At 42.2% G+C, this 21,135-nt stretch overlaps 1 protein-coding gene across 3 annotated transcripts in view; it reads right to left on the bottom strand.

Moving 5' to 3' along the window:
• RAPGEF5 (Rap guanine nucleotide exchange factor 5) overlaps positions 1-21,135 on the bottom strand; it is a gene marked incomplete at its 5' end in the record, with an annotated part of 214,139 nt that overhangs the window by 10,851 nt on the left and 182,153 nt on the right. For all 3 annotated transcript variants that reach the window (XM_082846352.1, XM_082846354.1, XM_082846353.1), the window contains 6 exons: positions 4,061-4,148; positions 4,836-4,886; positions 8,965-9,055; positions 14,170-14,348; positions 16,088-16,210; positions 19,625-19,722. In XM_082846352.1, the coding sequence (XP_082702478.1) occupies positions 4,061-4,148; positions 4,836-4,886; positions 8,965-9,055; positions 14,170-14,348; positions 16,088-16,210; positions 19,625-19,722 (630 nt within the window). The remainder of the gene's footprint in view (positions 1-4,060; positions 4,149-4,835; positions 4,887-8,964; positions 9,056-14,169; positions 14,349-16,087; positions 16,211-19,624; positions 19,723-21,135) is intronic.

Raw genomic sequence — 21,135 nt, 5'->3', positions numbered from 1 at the left:
AAAAAAAAAAAAATAACGCAGCTTATATTTATTACCAGCGTCAGACATAGCATTAACTCATTTAATCCTCACAAAAGATTATAAGGTAAAAGCCCTAGCAGGAAAAGAATGTGAAGAAAGGATGGTCCAAAGAACAAGCACAGCTGGCCCATGATCACAGCTCTAAGTCTCAGAGCCAGGACCCAAGCCCAGGCAGCCTGCTTGCTCTCTCCACGGTGCCTCTCTGGTACCCGAAAGGACTTGGACATTTCTGACCACCCGTTACAGCCACCTTGCTGAATTCATGGGAGACGGGGGCCTCTGCAACTTTTACAGTGTTTCCTTTGTCCCTCTTTCTATCTCCTCCCTCTCCTCTGCGTGGGTGATCTTGCTTAATCTCAACTCTCAAGGACTTGTCGAGGTCAGCGCATGAGGATGGCAGCTCTACTGAGGGTGGGGGGCTGTTAGGCTGATGCTGGCCTGAGGATAAGGCAGGGAAGGTGTGTCTGGCCAGGTGGGGAGGCAAGAGGGGCTGGAAGGGGCTGCTGCCCAGGAGAAGGGGGTCAAATGGCTGAAGGTTTTGATGCAGATGAATGGCAGGTGTGTGATGAGGCAGGTGTGAGAGGGATAAACCAATACAGGTGGTTGAGCTCAAAAACGGGGGTCTCAGAACCTAAGTCATGGGCTGTGAAGCAGTTCAGGGCACCCACCAGGTTCAGAGTGCTAGAAATGAGCAACTGCCAGACTCCTTTATCTGGAGACATCTGAACACGCTCCTGACACTTCATATAACAGGACGGGGGATGAAAGGACTCCGTTTGAAGAGATGGCAAGTGAAAGAGAAGGAAAAAACATACAAGCACCTCAACATTCTATTTATTTAAACACCCCCGCAAATGTGCAATAATAATCTGTGCCCCAAGATACAAACACGACCTCAGTTTACCGTCAGACACCTGTTGATTGTTCACTCTACTGGAAGGACTACCATCTCCCAAAACGCCGTGATACAGATTATTCAACTGCTTTTGACCTTTAGCTCAGCTGGATCCTTTCCCCAACACTTACTTAGGGTTTCTCACTACTGAACTGGATTCCACAGTAGGGGGGGGAAAGTAAATCAGAAGTAAGAAATTCACTGGGAAGTAGAAAAGCTGATGGCTGGAAGCATTTTTAGGTTACCTGCTCACCTGATAATCTGCGTGGTATTGGGAATTGACTATCTCAAAAAATGAAACATGGGAGCCCTAATCCTTCTTAACACCCAAGGAGTTCAATTTGGTCTCTTTCTCTAACCAAAAGCAATGCAGAGCAGGAGGCACAGAGGGGAGGGCTGGGAAGTTTTCATGAAATGTTGGTTGCTCTAGTTTACAGCAAATTTTAAAATAATTTTGCATTTAACAAAAGCTAAGAATGTCATTTATGTTTTCCAAAATGTCTTACCTCAGACGTGATACACCCATATTTAAAAGTTTCATCCTGTTTTCCTTTGGAAATTATTTCAGACAAAAATAGTACCTTTAAATGCAAGAGAGTACTAACGTTGTTTTATAATGACAAAAAATTAAGATGAAGGAAAAACAAGTGCTTCTTTAAACTCGAGCTTCTAATGAAAAAGCAAAAGTTTAATTTACTAGCGTGAATGAGAGAATGTATTTTCAGTAGAAAAAAGGGAAATTCGAAAAGCTGCTCAACATCACTAATTATTAGAGAAATGCAAATCAAAACTACAAAGAGGTACCACCTCACACCAGTTAGAATGGGCATCATCAGTAAATCTACAAACAATAAATGCTGGAGAGGGTGTGGAGAAAAGGGAACCCTCTTGCACTGTTGGTGGGAATGTAAACTGATACAGCCACTATGGAGAACAGTATGGAGGGTCCTTAAAAAACTAAAAATAGAATTACCATATGACCCAGCAATCCCACTACTGGGCATATACCCTGAGAAAACCATAATTCAAAAAGACACACGCACCCCAATGTTCACTGAAGCACTATTTACAATAGCCAGGTCATGGAAGCAACCTAAATGCCCATCGACAGACGAATGGATAAAGAAGATGTGGTACATATATACAATGGAATATTAGTCAGCCATAAAAAGGAATGAAATTGGGTCATTTCTTGAGACACGGATGGATCTAGAGACTGTCATACAGAGTGAAGTATGTCAGAAAGAGAAAAACAAATATCGTATATTAACGCATATATGTGGAACCTAGAAAAATGGTACAGATGAACCGGTTTGCAGGGCAGAAATAGAGACACAGATGTAGAGAACAAACGTATGGACACCAAGGCAGGAAAGCGGCGGGGTGGTGGTGGTGGTGGTGGGATGAATTGGGAGTTTGGGATTGACATGTATACACTGATGTGCATAAAATTGATGACTAACAAGAACCTGCTGTATACAAAAAAATAGAAAAAACCTATTTATTAAAAAAAAAATTTAAACACACACACACACACAGACAAAAGAAAAAAGGGAGATTTGCTTTGCTGCCGACAAAGAGGTCTAGATAAACTCAGTATAGCAGAAAATTGCATCCAAGCTAAGACGTACGTGTGAGGCACCTGACTGCATTAAGTACCTTGGGGGAAAAACCACTAATGTATAGCAGAAAGCTCAGCTCATATCTAATTAAGTTAACGGGACATTGTCGACTGTTTTCTCATGACCTTAAAAACATCCACTGTTTCAAAATTTTGTCTTCCTAAAATCAATTCCTTTCCCAGATCTGTCTTCGCTTCCTAGTTTTCCTCTTTGTGTCTAAATAATTCTAAGTGTCACTTCCCACAGGCCACCACCCCCGCTCTCCAGCTGGTGCTTTATTTTAAATAAAAATCAGAAGCCTGAATAAACTTATCTTAGAAATAAACATGAAAAATTAAATGAACTTTTAAGTTGGTATTCTGGCTTTACAATCTCTCCTTATTTCATCCATTTACATTTCGCAGAATCTTTTGAGCTCGAATGAAGCATTCTGTGTGACTCTCAATTGTCCTAATACATTATTGTTTCCCAGAAAGTCTTGCTTTATACTAGATGAAGATTGAATAAATAGCTGCAGGGATGCATAGCAACTCAACACTTCTCCAAGCTCTGGCTGTTCTTGAGAGAAGCCGAAAAGGGAGCATCAGCTTTATGCCAGTGGGGCTGGCGATGGGGGGAGGTGAGGGAGGAGACGGCCAGGCCAGCCAGCAATCCAGTTCCCAGGTATTTCACTTCCAGAATCACATTTATGGGTGTAGGCACCGGGGACTGAGCCAGCAGAATTTACAAGTCTCTGAAGGGTGAAGGCAATATAAAAGAGTATTCCTATAATCCCTTGGAAAGAATGAAAACACAGCCAAGAAAAATGACCAACCCGCTTTTCCTGGAAAGCACACAGATATACTAAATGTCAGGAGCATAGGCCAGATGAAAAGGAACTTCCCTTTCATTAATCCCCTGGGTCTGAAAGAGACCCCTGAGAGCGTTAGTAAATTTAACTAACATGTTTCATGGTGAATGATCTGGCGCTCTCTACAGAAGACAAGTTAGTCGACTAACTTGGAGCTGTCAGATACCTTCCCAACTGGATTCACTCCTGGAAAGAAGAAAGTACATTCCCTACCAAAATTCTTCATACGCTACACTGCCTGGGTTGACCAAAGGTACTTCTCACACAGCAGCAGGCCACGGGTTGGATCTCTGAAATTTAAGCTGCAAACGTAGACCGTGACTGATCACTGTTTGGATTCTTTATGCCAGCCTTATTCTTGCTTGAATTAAGTGAACTGTAGACTCAAATAAGACGATGCTTAAAGCAGAGTAAAGTAAAAACACAAACATTTCCAGTGCCAAGTTTGTGAGTCAATCGAAAACACTTTGATGTCTGCTTAAGTACAATTAAGTATTTTAAGCATTTCAGAAATAATTGAACATTTGAAAAACAATCACAAGCCAACACAGTTAGGTCTGAATGTCAAAATTACTTTAGAGAAATAAACTGAGATTCCTTTTCTAGCCCTCTGTAGAGTGATACATTTCTGGAAGATGGAATTACATAGCATAAAAGATAGAAAACCATTACCTTTAAGCAATAAGGGCATGAAAGGGATTTTGGGCGGCTTCATCTTTTTGAATGCATCTCGGTAGGCTTTGTGATTCAGGGAAGGATCCTGCCGAACCAAGAAGATTACAAAGAGAAAGAAAAATCAATGCGCTATAGAAACAATTCTAAATCCACTTTAACTATACCATTTGAACATGATTTAGATACAGAGTGGTTCTTCCTAAGAACAAAGTAGATAAAGGTTTCCTAGGAGAATAAACTCACTAAATTAGGGCAGGAAATCTAGGCAATGAATGAAAGTCAACTTACTGGTTGACAATAATGGGAAATGACTGCAAAGGACAGACACCTTTTGATTGCCCTATTATTCTTCCCTCAAACAGGTTCCTTAAGTACCGTTTCTTCTCCATAGTTTCTACCATGAGGTAACCCCACAGCCTTTTGTTAAGCACACTGCAAAGAAAAACTGCCCTCGTAATGCACAGATAATGCAGAGAAAACAAGAGAACAGTTTTATTGTGATCTGAAAAGAGACTGAAAATTGAGTATACTTAAAAATCTGCCTTCTGAATATCATACCAAGAGGACCATTCTCACTACCTTTTTCCATGGAGAGGAAGAAGTGTTAACCTGCTTCACTCCGTAAGAAGCAAAGCTACATTTTCATACACAAGTGAACTAGTCTAAGCTACCTGACACGGTAGAGTGCAGATACCGACTACTGAAATCTAGAAAGAAATTGGACACCAGCAATCAGTTTGAAGAATAAGTCTACTCCGGCTCAACTACTTACTGTTAAACTTTCAAGTTCAGAAAAAAGTTTCTTAAACTTCCCAGGGATTTTCTAAAAACAAACAAACAAAAAAGAAAAGGTCAAAAGAAGTCAGTTATTTTGAGAGGCACTAAGGGAAATGTTCATTAAGTTGTGTTATATCTGTCACATTTCTGAACATAAATAGCTCTATCATCTGGTTCTACCCTGATTGCTTCTCATTATGCAGTTTTCATCATTCCCAGTTTAAAATAAGTAACAGCCACATGAATCGGGAATCCAGCTGGTTAAACATTCCACACACTGGTGATCTTCTAATAAAAACTTGGATTTTGGTTCTGTATCTTACCTCTGACAAATGCTCTCACCTTTTTTTTTCTTTTTTTAACTTATTATTTTTGGCTGCTTTGGTTCTCCGTTGCTGTAAGCAGGTTTTCTCTAGTTGTGGAGAGCGGGGGCTACTCTTCATTGCGGTGCATGGGCTTCTCTCATGGCGGTGGCTTCTCTTGTTGTGGAGCACGGGCTCTAGGCACGTGGGCTTCAGTAGTTGCAGCATGTGGGCTCAGTAGTTGTGGCTCGTGGGCTCTAGAGTGCAGGCTCAGTAGTTGTGGCCCATGGGCTTAGTTGCTCCGCGGCATGTGGGGTCTTCCCGGACCAGGGATCGAACCCGTGTCCCCTGCATTGGCAGGTGGATTCTTAACCACTGCGCAACCAGGGAAGCCCTGCTCTCACCTTCTTAAACAGTCTTGCTGAGCGGGAAATAATAACGTTGGTTGATGCTTTTTGTATAAATGATATAATTGTGTTTCACAGCAGAGGGCTAAATAGTGAAAGCCCATGAAAACCCTAAATGATGAAGCCTGCACTTGGATGGATAGAATCACTGAACTGTAAAGATCACCAACTGGTGGCATGAAGATTCACAGAGGATGGAAACATAGGTCATCTTCCCAAATAAAAATTGGGGCCTAAGGAAGAAGGGCCTGGAATTTTCCAGCCTGCCTTTATTTATTAATAAATTTATTTATTTTTGGCTGCGCTGGGTCTTCATTGCTGCGTGCAGGCTTCCCCTGGTTGCGGCGAGCAGGGGCTACTCTTCATTGTGGTGCGCGGGCTTCTCATTGCAGCGGCTTCTCTTGTTGCAGAGCATGGGCTCTAGAGTGCAGGATCAGTAGTTGTGGCTAATGGGCTCTAGAGTGCAGGCTCAGTCGTTGTGGTGCACGGGCTTAGCTGCTCCGTGGCATGTGGGATCTTCCCAGACCAGGGGTCGAACCCGTGTCTCCTGCATTGGCAGGAGGATTCGCTTTTTTTTTTTTTTAACATCTTCATTGGAGTATAATTGCTTTACAATGGTGTGTTAGTTTCTGCTTTATAACAAAGTGAATCAGTTATACATATACACATGTTCCCATATCTCTTCCCTCCTGCGTCTCCCTCCCTCCCACCCTCCCTATCCCACCCCTCTAGGCGGTCACAAACCACGTAGCTGATCTCCCTGTGCTATGCGGCTGCTTCCCACTAGCTATCCACTTTACGCTTGGTAGTGTATATATGTCCATGCCACTCTCTCACCTCGTCACAGCCTCCCCCTCCCCCTCCCCATATCCTCAAGTCCATGCTCTAGTAGGTCTGTGTCTTTATTCCCGTCTTACCCCTAGGTTCTTCATGACCTTTTTTTTTTTTCTTCTTAGATTCCATATATATGTGTTAGCATACAACCACTGCGCCACCAGGGAAACCCCAGCCTTCCTTTAACATGGTGAAGTGAAAAGCTAGATGCCTCAGAGTAAGTCACTCTGAATTTGAATTCTGCCCCTTTCTAGCTGTGCGTCTGCAGTGAGTCTCCACGTTGTCTGACTGAAATGGAGATAACTCACAGGCAGTGTACAGTCTGTGGTCGGTGCTCAGCAAACTCCAGCTATTAACACTTATGACTGTTCTAGAAGATTTGTGAGATTTTCTGTTTCTAAAACAAATCAGAATAATGAGGTAGACCCCACAATAGACTTCTAAATTATTCAAAATGATCACATTGATAATTTTGCATCTGGACAGCACACAGGCTGTGTGATCTGGCAGCTACTGTCACACACACCAATACACGTGTATTAATAAATTAATAATAAATTTTATTAATTAAGGAAAGACAAATCAAATGAGAAGGTAAAACACAGACACCTGCAACTGATGGCGATTGCTCCTCTGAGCTGCGTATCTTAGTCTGTTGGATATTCCACACGAATATCCCGGTGTCATCTCAAACTCAACATACCTAAAGCCAAACTTGTCTACTCCAGGGGTCAGCCGTGGGCCAAATCTGACCGTCTGCTTTTGCAAATAAACTTTTACTGGAGCACTGCCATGCTCATCATTTATCAACTAACCATAGCTGCTCTTGCACCTCAATGCCAGAGTCGAGTCACAGCGGTGGAGACCACATGGCCTGCACAGCCTAAAAGTATTCACTATCTGGGGCTCTTTCCCCAGAATGTCTGTTGACCTCTGTCTTAGTTCCTTAAACCGACTTCTTTTCCTATACTGCCTATTCAGGACAGTGCGATCACTTTCCAGGCCTAGAGACACGGAGCTCACCTCTGCGAGGGAGGCCCACCCCAATGCCCCCAGCAACTCCCGACTCAACTTCCAAGGCCCTGCTGCTTAAGGCTTTTCAGCCACCCTGAGACAGCATGATTCCTCCATTGCTCTGCTGGGGTCCGCCTGGAACCAGTTCAAGACCTCCTTGACCACAGCACACCCTGTGCTAATCTGGCCACGTTCCACCTGCCACGGCATTGATGCAGAGCTGCGCACGTGGCAGGCGGTCACTGTGCACGTGAAATACACACTATGTGAATTTCACTGACTTGTTCTCCTTTCAATGTTTGCAGATCAAGCCTTCTTTCTGTGTATAATTTAAAATTCCACTCTCCTCCCCGGACCCTTGCTAGCCACTTGTTTTCCTCCTGCTCTGATCAACTGTGGCTTTTTTTGCCCACCTCCTTGAATCTCATGAAGTGTGTGCGCATCTGGTTTGCTTAACCAGAGATGCAAGCCTTCTGTCGCTTTTCTTTTGAACCCCTTTAAGGAGCACTGACCCTGACCCTCAGGTCACCACCGCGCATTCCATCAGAGTGTGGCCCCTGACGCAAAGAAGGTGAACCCCAAAGCTGCCCACAGACCGTCGCTGAGATGGAATGTGAGAAAAACAACAGTTGGCCTGTCAGCTTCTCTCCTGCAGGAGTGTGAACTGGGGACCATGAAGAGTGCAGGGTAGGCAGGAAGAACAGCTGAATCTGAGAGGGTGGGGAGAGGCCGAGGGAGCCGCAGCGAGCCACAGCAGGCTGGACGCGTAAGGGAGAAGACTTGACGGTGAGAGAGAAAGGACGAGAGAGAGAAATGGTACGGGGAATTAGGTACACAGTCAGTAGCGAATGGAGAGAGAAAGAAACGAAAGCCCAAAGAAAGAAGGTGTCGGGGTCGTGGGGGAGGCAGAGGGCCCTACATCCGTGTCTGGCTACATTTAGGGACACCCCAGTTTCCATTCTTCCCACGTAGACCCTCAGAGTCCACGTTTCAGAACGTGCGCTAACTTGAGTGGCCCTGTCCCACTTCGAACCCAAACAGCCTTCATCATACAGCCCTGACAGGCAGAGCCAGGACTGGGGAGGCCCGAAACTGAAAACATTTTGTGAGTCCTCTTTAGGAAAAAGGAATATAAAATTTTGCAGATTTTGTAAAGATATCCATCATCCACGTGAACATATTGCCAGAGGCCCCACAAGTGAGAAGACTGGTAGCTTAAATTCATTAGCATCTCTGCAAATCTGCTTCTGGACACACAGGTGAGCTTTTGAAATGACCAACATGGAACTGTAACAATGCCATCACGGGAGAAAAGCAGAAAACTAATTCTAGCTGGGAAGCATTTTACAAGTTGTGTTTCTTTCATATATATTATAGAACCATGTTGAAGACCATTTGATGAAAATAGCTCCTGACGGCTTGAGACACTAATTTTTTAACATTTTTTTCTAGTGCTACATATCTCATTTAAACCGTTTATTTTAAATAAAGACTGTTAGCTGGACCACTTCCCGTTCAGTTTTATTTGTCCCCAACTCCACCCTCCGTATGGACCCCCAGGGCTCACCTCCCAGGTCTGGGACAGCCGGCTGACAGAAGCAGTGTTGAGACCCATCACAATAGCAAAGAAAGAATTCAGGTTTCTCTGGGCTTTGCAGCTATGGAATAAAAGAAAGCAGAAGGCACTCTGAGGCAACGTCCTTTCACCAGATGATCACAAAAGATAAAGCTGCCAAGACTCTCCCAGGCCACAGAGTTCAACCTCTAGGGCAGGGTTGAACTCTGCTCTGTGACCTACACAGTCTCGACTGTTCCTGTCGGATGGGGCGGTATCCCCTCAACACAAATGAAAGGATTCCAAATGCTTCCTTACCTTTAGGAAAAGATCTGTGTTCTGGATACTTCAAAAGATTCCTCCCTTTTAAAAATCTATTTTGGATGCATTGACAGTTTTAACTGAAAGCTCTTACATTCATATTTCTGTATATATCCCATATTCATTATAACAGCCCCTGATTCTGTATCTTCAATCTATATGTTGTCTTTCTTTTTTGAGAAACAAGACCCTCTTACCTCACAGGACCCTCTCCCGTTACATTTAGACATATTTTCTTTGCTCTCAACAAAATAGCTACTATGTTATGTATGTATTTAAAATACGGCATATATTATGGGGACGCTGACTCACATTTCTCATTTAAGGAATAAAGGAAATAAAATGCAAAATAAGACCATGTTGAGCTCCATTCACTCTGGAAGGTTATATGCTCTGCAGAACGTCAATCTTGCCCTTCAACTTAATCAGTCAAAACTCCATTAATTTTCAAAGCCAGCAGAGGGAGGGTGGGCCTCCAGGTTGGCCGGAACAGCCTGTGAATTCCAGATATTCCTTAATCTGGGATGTATTAGAAAACGACTTCTCTGAGGAAAGATTTAAAAATTTAAAAATTACCCTGACTTAATAATTAAATAGGAAAAAAGATGAAAGTGCTTAGCAGTAAGCCAGAGGCATAAAAAGTCCCTAGTGTGTGTTGATCGAGCTGCCCTCACATGTCATCTCTTCCATGACATCTCCATCAATGTCTCAAATGGAATTTGGGAACAGCGTATATACAACTCTGCATCCCGATTTCTCAGTTTTCTACCATGTTATATAATATATTATGGATTCTTCACTGTTATCATTAATGTTATAGAACATTTCATCAAAAACGTATTTCATAATTTGTTTACTTATTCCCTTGTAGACATTTAATCTATTTTCAATTCAAATCAATGTAAAATGCTACAATAAATACCTTCTGTGAAAAAAACTTCTTACTGTATTTATGATTTCCTAAAATTAAGTTAGACTTCCAGTCATTGCATGATTGATCAAAAGCTATCATGACTTTAAAGGTTCTCAACACATATTAAAAACTTCTGTCTCTCAAAACTATACTGATTTCTAGTCGCACATGTGTGTACAGGAGCATTGATTCAGAACCAGGAAACTGTTTTCGGCTCTTAAAGTGGTAATATATAGAGGCGGCTGCGCCCTGGCCGGTCCTGCCTAAACCTGCCTGCTCCCAGAGCCAGCCTCATGGACTGGACACTGCCCAGTACAGCTGCGCGTGGGTACCAAAGCAGTGGGGGTCAGCCATTTGCAAGCATTTTGGAAATTCTAGCTCCATTAACAGGGGAACCAGGAAAGGCACTGCTGCCTATGCACCTAGTGTCCAAAATACCTCGGTGAACACAGTCCTGCAAGCCCCTCACTGCTGAGTCTCCACTGGGCGTGGTCTGTTCCTTTCAGTCTTCCTGTCCAGCTTTGGACTCTGCCTATAGTTCTCCGGTAGGCAAGAGGACCTGAAATTCAGTCTAACTGGCCCCTTTCGCTGGTTTCTGCCAACTGTCTCCTGGGTAGACCCTGCCTGGTATATTCCATGAACAAACAAACAGGACACTTCCCTGGTCTATGGTTCAGAAATCTTCCTGTTTCTGAGAAACTGGTGCCTAAAGGCATCAGCACTACAACTCTGCTTCCCTTCCGCCACTCTCTTCCCTCATTCCGCCCCTTCTGTCTCATCACACCCTGGCAAGTTCACACCAGCCAGAAGAGACTTGAGTCAGCTCCATCTCTTGATGACATGATGCCAGGCTCCCCCGCCAAGACGCTGAGGTCAGCGAGAAGTGCCCCATCCCTATGCCAGAGGCACTGGATGCCCTCCCCTTATTCCCAGTCCTCCCACCTTACTGCATGATGGAAGCCCCACTGGTTCTGTCATGGCCCACCAGACATTTTTATACTCTGCCCATCACTCAAACGCGGAGTATACAGCAAACCTTTCAGACAGCAACTGCCGGAGCTGAAAACAAGACTTTTCGGGGAAGTCATTTTATTATTAGTCATTATAAAAAGTTTATTCTTCTTCTTCGTATTCAGAATCATTTATCTACACAAAATCTTAGATATAAGTCTCATCTTTTTATCTCCCCATAAACAATTTTCCTGGTTCAGATCTCTTTTTTAGTCACACCTAAAATTAAAAAAACAAAAACAAAAACCCACATATACCTAACATCTGAATCTGTAAAAAGAAAAAAAGAATTAATATAGAAATGATTTCTCTATAAGACGAATTGATACAGTACAAATATGGGTTACCATTCCCATCTGGAATCTTCCTTTACCCAGGTTCGTTCATTTCAAGGTAAGAACAGACTGACACTAAAACATTCCAGTTTAGTGTCAGTCTAACACTCCTTTGTGTAAGGAAATAAAATCCACTCAACCCACAGAGGTGGGGGGATGGGACTGGTAAGAAGGAAGGAAACATGAATATGCAAATAGGATGCCTTAGGCAGGGAAGACATTTCCTGATCACCGACATGATTGTTTTCTCTTGGCTATTCCTACCAGTGTGATTATGAAGAATTTAACTTTGTGTTTCTGTTGGCATTCTATTCTATGGGCCAGGGATAGAGACCAGTACAGCAAACAATTCAAGAGCATGGGGCCATATGGAGAAGATGTGAATATACATATTTCATTTCCCTGAGGACAGATATAATCTTATACTGGGAACTAAGCTATGTGGTGTCATTTTACTCCTTAGGACATTCATGTCCCATTTCACCAAGCAACTGGCATTTATAAGAAAGCTTTTGATCCCAAAGAGCCTCACATTTAAGAATGTCACAGGCTATTATAGAAAATGTACTGGCCAAACAAACAAAAAAGGAGCATTCATCGTAAAAGTAGTCCAAGATTTAGGCATATCTGTTATCTCTCTCTCCTTCCACCACCAGTCACATCAAACACCAGGTCGGGAACCGCCATTATCTCTCACCTAAGTAAACAAAATATCCTGCTTCTGGGGTCTCCTCACCGACAGTTCAGTCTATGTGCTACTTTCAGATCTACCTTCCTGAGGGACAACTTGGATCAGATCCATCTCCTGCACAAAAACTTTCAAAGAATCCCTACCACCTTCTCAATTCAGTCTAAACTTTTCATTCTGAAATTCAACATCCTTTACAATTTGGCCCCATCTTCCTTTTTAGATCAGTCTCCCACAACTTCCTTACAAATACCTTCCGCTCTGGCCAAACTGGATGCGGTTCCTTTCTCTGACCACATGCTCTCCGCCTCCAATGAACCGCTTTGCTTCTCTCTCATGAGTCTGACCTCCACGGACAGTGTGCTCTTTCGAATTCATACCCAGAATTCAAAATGCTACTTTCTTCCAAATGGTTTTCTAATCCTCCTTTCCCACACCCTTGGCATATAAGCTTCCCATCCTCTAAAGCCCCTGAAAGAAATTCATCTCATAATAGGGCACCCTCAGGTTCCGTTTTGAAAATTAGACATTTGAGTTATAGAAAGTATCCCCCCAGCCGATTGGGTGCAGGCTCACTCTGATTTCCCCACAATACCCTGCATGGATGTGCAAACATTAATGAGTGATCAATACATATTTCCTGAATATATTACACTGACATGTACTCAGAGACGGTTTGATATAAAAACTACCTTGAAAAACAAAGGAAAAAAAATGGGAAGACTGGAAGGTAGAAGGAACTGGGAAAGATTTTGATTCATGTTGCCTGTTTCTGTTGGGAAGCTGTCCCAAGAGTGGTTTCAGAATATTCATCTGGTATTTTAAGAGATGCTCCCAGGAAGTTACTAGAATGTCATTCAACCGACTTTACTGAGTCACTGCTATTTACCAAGTTCAGTACCAGGCACCCCAGGTACAGTGATTGATTAGAAATGGTCCCTGTCCTTTGGAAGCCAACACAGTCCACTGAAGGAATTCTATATAAAAAGGTAAGTTTAGGGCTTCCCTGGGGGCACAGTGGCTGAGAGTCTGCCTGCCGATGCAGGGGACACGGGTTCGTGCCCCGGTCCGGGAAGATCCCACATGCCGCGGAGCGGCTGGGCCCGTGAGCCATGGCCGCTGAGCCTGCACGTCCGGAGCCTGTGCTCCTCAACGGGAAAGACCACAGCAGTGAGAGGCCCGTGTATCGCAAAAAAAAAAAAAAAAAAAAAAAAAAAAAAAAGTAAGTCTAATCAATAATAATAAAGAAGTTTTTTAAAAAAGGAGAAAAAAACCGTGTGCATGGTAGGGGGAGGTCAGGGTAAGAAGGAGTTGACCCTGCATTTGAAAGTCAGGGATGATTTTAGGAAGGAAGCAACATATGACCTAGGTCTTGAAGAAGGATAGCAATTTGCTGAGTAGAAGTGGCCATTCTTGGCAGAGCTAACAACACATGTCCAGGCTTGCATGGGAAAGGGAGAGCCATTTAGAGTGGCTGCAGCATGGGGTGAGGCTCAGAGGTCAGGTGTGACCAGACAGTGCAGAGCCTGCTAAGGAGTTTGCAAAGTTCATACTCTGGGCATCAAGGAGCCAAAAGCAGAATCTTGAAACGCATCTGACTTTCAATGGTTCTCACCCCCCTCACATCACCTTCCCCCAATTTCCTAACCTACTGTAGCTCACCTGGCTACAAGGGTAATTTAGCTGCACGATGGGGCATGTGTGCACTGCCTGCTTTTTTCTACAGCATAGAGCAGAGTGCTTTGGTCTAGTATTTTGACCTTTACTTTAAGATATAAATACTTCAAAGGCGAAGAGAGAAATATTCAAAAAGAGACCTTTTCAATCATTTGGTCACTTAACTCAATAGTACCCTTTTGCATCTCATCCCTTCTTATCATCACAAGGAAAATAATGTACCCTCTCAAAGAGAGGAGAAGAACTGCATTTTGTTACCACTAGAAACTCACTGAGCAGCAATTTTGATGAATTTTTTCACCAGCTGCACTCTCTTGCCCAGCTGGCTGCAGAGCAGAATCTCCGTGGCCACCCAGAGCTGGACCTCATTGCATCTCTGGAGTAGGAGGCTCAGGTTCACTGTGTGGTCCCCACTTCCTTGTCTGCTGAACGTGAAGTAGATCAGCTCTTGCTGAAAGACAACGTATTCAGACAATTGTTTATTGTTGTAGCACAGAGTCAAGTTGATACAAAATTCGATTCATTTTTAAGAGCTACTTCAGGTAGGCACTGTCATATCATAACATGTTAGATATAGCAAATAACAATATATTAAATTCAGGATAATTTATCTTGACTTCCAGAAAAGCCTGCACGCAGAAGACTTACATAACTGTAATTTTTTAGAATGCAAGGATGACACTTTTCGTGAAAACCTAAGACATTCTAAAGTTTGAGTCACAGGCTGAATCAAATCCAAACTTCCCAAACTTGTTCCATGAGCGACTTCAAGTGCAAATGACTATCATTACGTTAGACCCTCACAGGTAGGTTCTCTAGACAAGGGTTCTTTCATTTCAGTGTGAATCCAAATCACCGGGAGGCCTGTGAAAGCACAGATTGCTGGGCCCCACCCTCCAGATTTTCTGGGTCAGTAGGTCTGTGCTCTGGCCAAAATCTGCATTTCTAACAAGCTCCCAGGGGTGCTGATGATGCTGGTCTGGGTACCCGCTCTTTGAGAACCACTGACATAAGACATTGTCAAATCACAGAAAGACAGCAAGATTAGGACAAGGTACAAAGCTGACAAAATCGAGTCAGACCAGTAACTAGTGACAGAGACTGACCATATGCAAAGCAATGGAAGAGATGTGTTTCTAACCGGAGGGGTGTGCATGTATATTTTACAGGAGTAATTCACATTCTCCTATTGCATAAGCACATAAGCAGGGACACATCCCACTCTACTACCATTTGCAAAGTCACAAGTCATTTAGCTTGAACGAGTTCACTACTTGCTCAAATTTAGATCGTCAGGTTGGAATGTTGTCAGTGAGAAAATATGAGGACATTTAAAAAACGTTCCAAAGTGAAAGTGAAGCTTGGGGGTCCCTAAATTGGGCACGAGTTCCTTCTTCAGGAGGAAAGGCCTTCTTGTATTGAAACATTTCACTACACAGCAAAGTAAATGCAACATATTGTAGCACAGAGCTGCCTCGTTTTTCATCTCCTGATTTCTGTGAGCCTTTCCACCAGCTACATTTATTCATCAAATGTCAGTAGCATGTTGCCCCGCATCTACTGTTTCATAAATGTTTAACCTGTCCTCAAGGGAGAGGTTGATGGGCATACAAATTTGAAATATATCTCAAAATTTTCAATAGAGTACTTGAAGTCTTGCAGCATAGTCTAAGTGTATAGAATGTTCTTGGGAATGTGTGAGTGTGTGTGCATGTAGGTACATACATAAATGTGTTTCTCATATAAGTACTGTAAAGCTCTGTAAAGCTCATGGAAAAATAAAAATGTCAATATCAAAGGTATCAAATATAAAATGTCTCTTCCACCCCATTAGACCTTCATATATATATATATGTGTGTGTATATATATATATATACATATATATATATATATGAATAAGTTTTCAAACAAAAAAATAGCATATTTACACTACATTAACACAACTATCCGACTGAACAATATTAGGTGCAAATAAAGCATGGTCATGTATTCTGATTTTCCTAGGTTTGGGTCAGTCTTTTAATATATTTAAAGTCCCCAAATATTTTGGGGCCACAGTATCCTAAAGCATAACTAGATCACCAGATGATGGATCTTCTTAAAACCCAGTCACAAACAAATATTCTTCAAAAAGAACTCACAGTTATACTGGCACAAGCATTTATTTTATCATTTCCCTTCTTACTTACCTCGTGAATTGAATTGAAGAGGCTCCAATCAAAATTCATTAATTCCAGAGCAATATCCCAAGTGTTCATTCCCAAAATCCTAATCGACCTTTGCTGTGATTCTTCGTTTTCTGCAAAAGGATTCTAAGGTGACAGACAAAAGTAAAAGAATCCTCAGTCAATTCCAAAATGTTTGGCACTGAATTGTCTGGCTATCGAAAGGCATTAGAAGCCCACATTAGAAAAAAACTCTTGTCTGAGCGCACTTAATATTTTCCCTGGGCCGTTCACTTTCTGTGAGTTACAACCAATTTAGCAAACAGCCTTGGAAGCCGTAGAATGTGATCAATGATACTTCACTGAGTTGCCCCTCCCCCCGACACACACACACACACACACACACACACACACACAGACACAAATCTGATTATAAAACACTGCCGCGGGCAGACAACATAATGAAAGTGAAAGCCCTGAAGTCACTCTGGCTTCTGGTAAGAATTAATGTGCCAGCAGGGTGAGTATAAAAACAAACAAAAGAAATGTCACAGTGCACTTCAATAAAGACAGACACGGCTTTTACAGAAAATATGTTTGACGAGTCTCATCCCAGACATACATTTACAAATTTTATTAAAATGCCCATGGAAAGCAAAAAAAAAAAAAAAAAATTTTAAACAGGAAATAAAAAATAAGTTACTTCATTTATACCATGGTGGATGATTATTTAAAAAAATTTTTTTTAAGGGAATAGTTTTTTTGGTTTTTTTGTTGTTTGTTTTTTAAAAAATTTATTTATTTTATTTTTGGCTGTGTTGGGTCTTCGTTTCTGTGCGAGGGCTTTCTCTAGTTGCGGCGAGCGGGGGCCACTCTTCATCGCGGTGCGCGGGCCTCTCACTATCGCGGCCTCTCTCGTTGCGGAGCACAGGCTCCAGACGCGCAGGCTCAGTAGTTGTGGCTCACGGGCCTAGTTGCTCCACGGCATGTGGGATCTTCCCAAACCGGGGCTCGAGCCCGTGTCCCCTGTACTGGCAGGCAGATTCTCAACCACTGTGCCACCACGGAAGCCCAATGGATGATTATTTTAAAGTATCAATTGCTTTCCCTATACAAATGGATATGAGTTTGGTAATAATAGTATTTCCTTAAAATCTGACGTAAAATTATTAAACGCCACCACAATTTTAAATCTATTGTCACTGTTAAATGTATTAAAATTATCTGGCACCTTTTAAAAATATTTGATATTTTCTAATTAAGATATAAATTCTCCCATCTGACTTGAACAGCTAATGACGTTAAAATAGTTAATGACTTGGGAAAAAAAAGAAAGGGACTTTGCAAAAATAAATGCCATAGCAGGATAAAGGGAACATTTCAGAATCCAAATATTAGTCTCTATTTTTTGAACTGCAAAATAAATTATTAGCATTTTCAAATTCTTATATTTATGTAAAGGTTTCCTAATTTAAAAAAATGACAAAAGACCTTCACAAGCTTTTCCACAGACTTGACTCTCTTCAGAGTAGGTTTAGGTACAAATTGTCCCCCTACCCGCAGTGTGGATACGGGGTGGAACTCAGTAAGGGCTGAATGAATGATGTGCATGCAAACACTGAGGTGGGGGAAAGCCCAGGTTTCTCAGGAATTGGTCTGGCTAGATTGGGACCAGATGGACACCAGGCTGCACTGCAGACATTCAAAGAGCCACGAGTTGGGAAGTAACACAGATCTCTGCTTAGTAATTTGGAGGTGTAAGGGTATTTTCACTTGGCTTTTTATCCCTGCTACTTTTTCCCTAAATGTGCCCCTTATCCTGGCACTGCCCTCTGGTTACTCAGGTAGTCCACTGCCCTCTCCAAGAAACACTTTCTATTTCTCTATTCCATTCATTCAGGGCTATGATTCCTGCTCTCCATGAAGGCTAATCTACGCACAAGCACAGTGGATATGAGTGGTTTCACATGTTATCCTTCCCATACAATGTTCCATTTCAACTGAAATCTTTTGGAGATGAAATCACCTAAACTTTGATTCCAATAGGAAATTTTTAGGTGGTGCAAAAAGCTGGTGGGGGAAGCATCCGAGTACAGGATAGCATCTGGCTCAACTCGGAATTCACAGCACCTGTTTATCCCACAAGACACTGCCCCAGGCCTGCCCTCTACTCTTCTGAGGCCCTCGACCGCAGCAGAAGAGCGCTCTGGGAGCGCACACGAGGGAACCGCATGAGGGGTCTGTGTGTGGCGGGTGAGGGCTGGGGGGTGGGAGACAATTAGAGTGTGGGTCCTTCCATCACCAGGAGCCTAGGGCAACTGCATATTAGATTCTCCTCCTTCACAAGGTGCGGGGGAGGGCGGCGGGCAGTCACATCAATCTCATTATCTACTCAAAGATGTTGTGCAGCATCCTGTCTGTCAAGTTCCACTGGTGGAATTACATCGTGTATAGACACAGGCCTGGTGACCTGCAGAAGGACACCCAGCAACGGGAAATCCCAAGTAAGACAAAGGGTTTCCCTCTCCTTTTCTCCCTCACGATGTACAAGGAGGAAGGTGCAGGAGCTCCAGAGTCAAATACAACTGGAATGAAATCCTAGCCCTCTCCCTGGCTTGGCTGTGGGAAGCTAGAGTAAGTCACTCAGCCTCTCTGAACTTCACAAGGTTAGCAGGAAGGTTAAATGACATACTGTATGTAAATTACCTAGTGCATACGTGTCTGGTAGAAAGTGTGAAGATAACAGTGACTAATGTCATTATGCTAGCTTGATATCTTGCAGATAATTTTACATAAGATACTTTTATTATAAGCAGTTTTGGTTAACCCACATGGTATACAGATTCCTCCATTATATATACAACAGGAGCCAGATGGAAAGACCCATCCTTGTGATGACTCCATGGGACAGACCAGGACCATAAGTCTGGATGATACAATCACGACCTGATACAGCCCACTTTTTATGCGCGATGGATCTGAGGCCTGACCCTACCATTGAGAAAGCAACCATGAGACCGAGGTTTTTAGGAACAACAACAAATCATCTAGTTAGGCGTAAGTGTTCTTAAATTTAGGACGGAAAATAACATACAGTGTGGGTTCTATATTTCTTCATACGCTTACACTTCAGTGGCATCTGATGTTGCACGGTTAGGTGCCATGGCTCACTCAAAGTGGACCCAGTGGACAGGAGCTAAGGACAGAGCCTCTTTCCCTTTAAATCCACACAGGATGCGTTCCTCAGCCTAACCTCCATATAGCCACCAAAAAAGAAGAATGGAATTAAGATTCCATCAGAGAAAGAGTCACATCTCTCACATCCCTTGTTTCAGAGGGACTCAGAGAGAAATAGCGTTTGACTTAGGAGGGGTCGAGAGTCCCTAAAGATGGGCCTGCCTTTGATTTGCAAACACAGTGTTGTTTGAAAAGTGTATTGTTGACTACAGGAGGAAACAGGTTGATGTATTTTTCTAACATTCATTTTAAAACATACAAATACATGGTCTCAGTCTGACGTGTGGGTCTGTGTGTTTCAAGTACAAGGCTAAAGGTACTCACCAAAGTGTCAGCCAGGTCTTTCCGGTAGACATATATCCGACCAGATGCTTCAAGGGATTTGGAGATGGCCAAGTCATTTGGCTGAAGTTCATGCTTTTCTTTATTTACAAAAAAGAGTAATTAGAAACACAAGAACACCTAGTAGGCATTCACAGTACATCTAAAAAGTGAAATTTGCCAAAGAAAAATATTTAAAAATAAATGGGATGTGAAGTAGATTTAATTCACTTCTGCATATGCTATACAATGATACCAGAAAATCAATGCTCAGAATCCATAAAGAGGTACCCTCTGTGATTCATTCTTAAAATATTTAGTCATTCTTTACACAGAACAGCTTAGGGAAGAAAGTAAAATTCATTCACAATCCCATCACTCTAAAGTAACCATATGATAGTAATACTGGTAACAGTTGAGTATATTTCCATCCTGATCTTTATGCAAATATGTGTGTGCACACATGTACATATGGTCAAAATGATTATTTATATGTTTGCATTAATAATCACTATAGATACATGTATTTGTAATTATTCCTTATGTGGTTTTATATTCCTATTTTAAGTACTTACCCACTTGTCAAAATTATTTATAATGTCATGTCATGTGTAACTGGTTATATAACTGTCTATTATGCCATCATTTAATCTTTCCTCTGTTGTTGAACATTTAATGGTTTCCAGTTTTTTTGGTCATATAAATTAGATAGCAAGAACCATGCTAAATACTAGCACAGGGACCAGCACATAACAGGGGTTTGATAAATGGGATCTGTTATTACAGCAGCCATATATATACTGCCAAAGTCAACATCTTTGTGCATAAATCTTTGGCTGCTTACAGATGATTTTCTTAAGATAGATTCCCAGTAGTGGAATTCCTAGGTCAAAGCGAAGGAACATTTTTAAAGTTTTTGATACAAGCTGCCAAACTGCTTTCCAATTCTTACACCCACCAACGCTCACCATTCCTTTGAATAAGTTTACTGTTCTGCTAAAATCAAAAATAGATTCTCGGTTTACTTTGTGTTTCTTGACTACTAGGAAAGGTGAATATTTTCATCTCTTTTTTTTTCATCTATTCTACTTCTATTTTATTCCCCTATTGTTCCTGTCCTTTGGCCATTTTTCTACCATAGTTGGACTCTTATATAACACAATAGGCTTCTCATAGAAAAACGTCCTCCCCCCACCTACCAGATGCAGATGGGAATCGACCAAAGTGATACTCAACTTTATTCCACTGTGACATAATCAGCCTCTCCTAAGGTAGCCCTCCAGTTACCCAGCATGGTTGGAAATACAATATGCCACATCTCTTTTTCTAGATAATCAGTTCGAGCGCCAGATTTTGTTTTGAACATTTCTGTTTGATACAGAGTACACAAATGATACTCGAATACATTCTTTATGGCCCAGCATTGCGAAGATAAGTAGTATTTGTCATGTTGGGCCGTTGACGTCGGCAGTAAATGGTCCCACATGGCCGGGCTCTGACGTTCTTCTATCTCC

The sequence above is a fragment of the Leucopleurus acutus genome, assembly GCF_964270905.1.
Source record: "Leucopleurus acutus genome assembly, chromosome: 9".
Lineage (NCBI taxonomy): Eukaryota > Metazoa > Chordata > Mammalia > Artiodactyla > Delphinidae > Leucopleurus > Leucopleurus acutus.
This window is presented reverse-complemented; position numbering and strand designations above follow the sequence as displayed.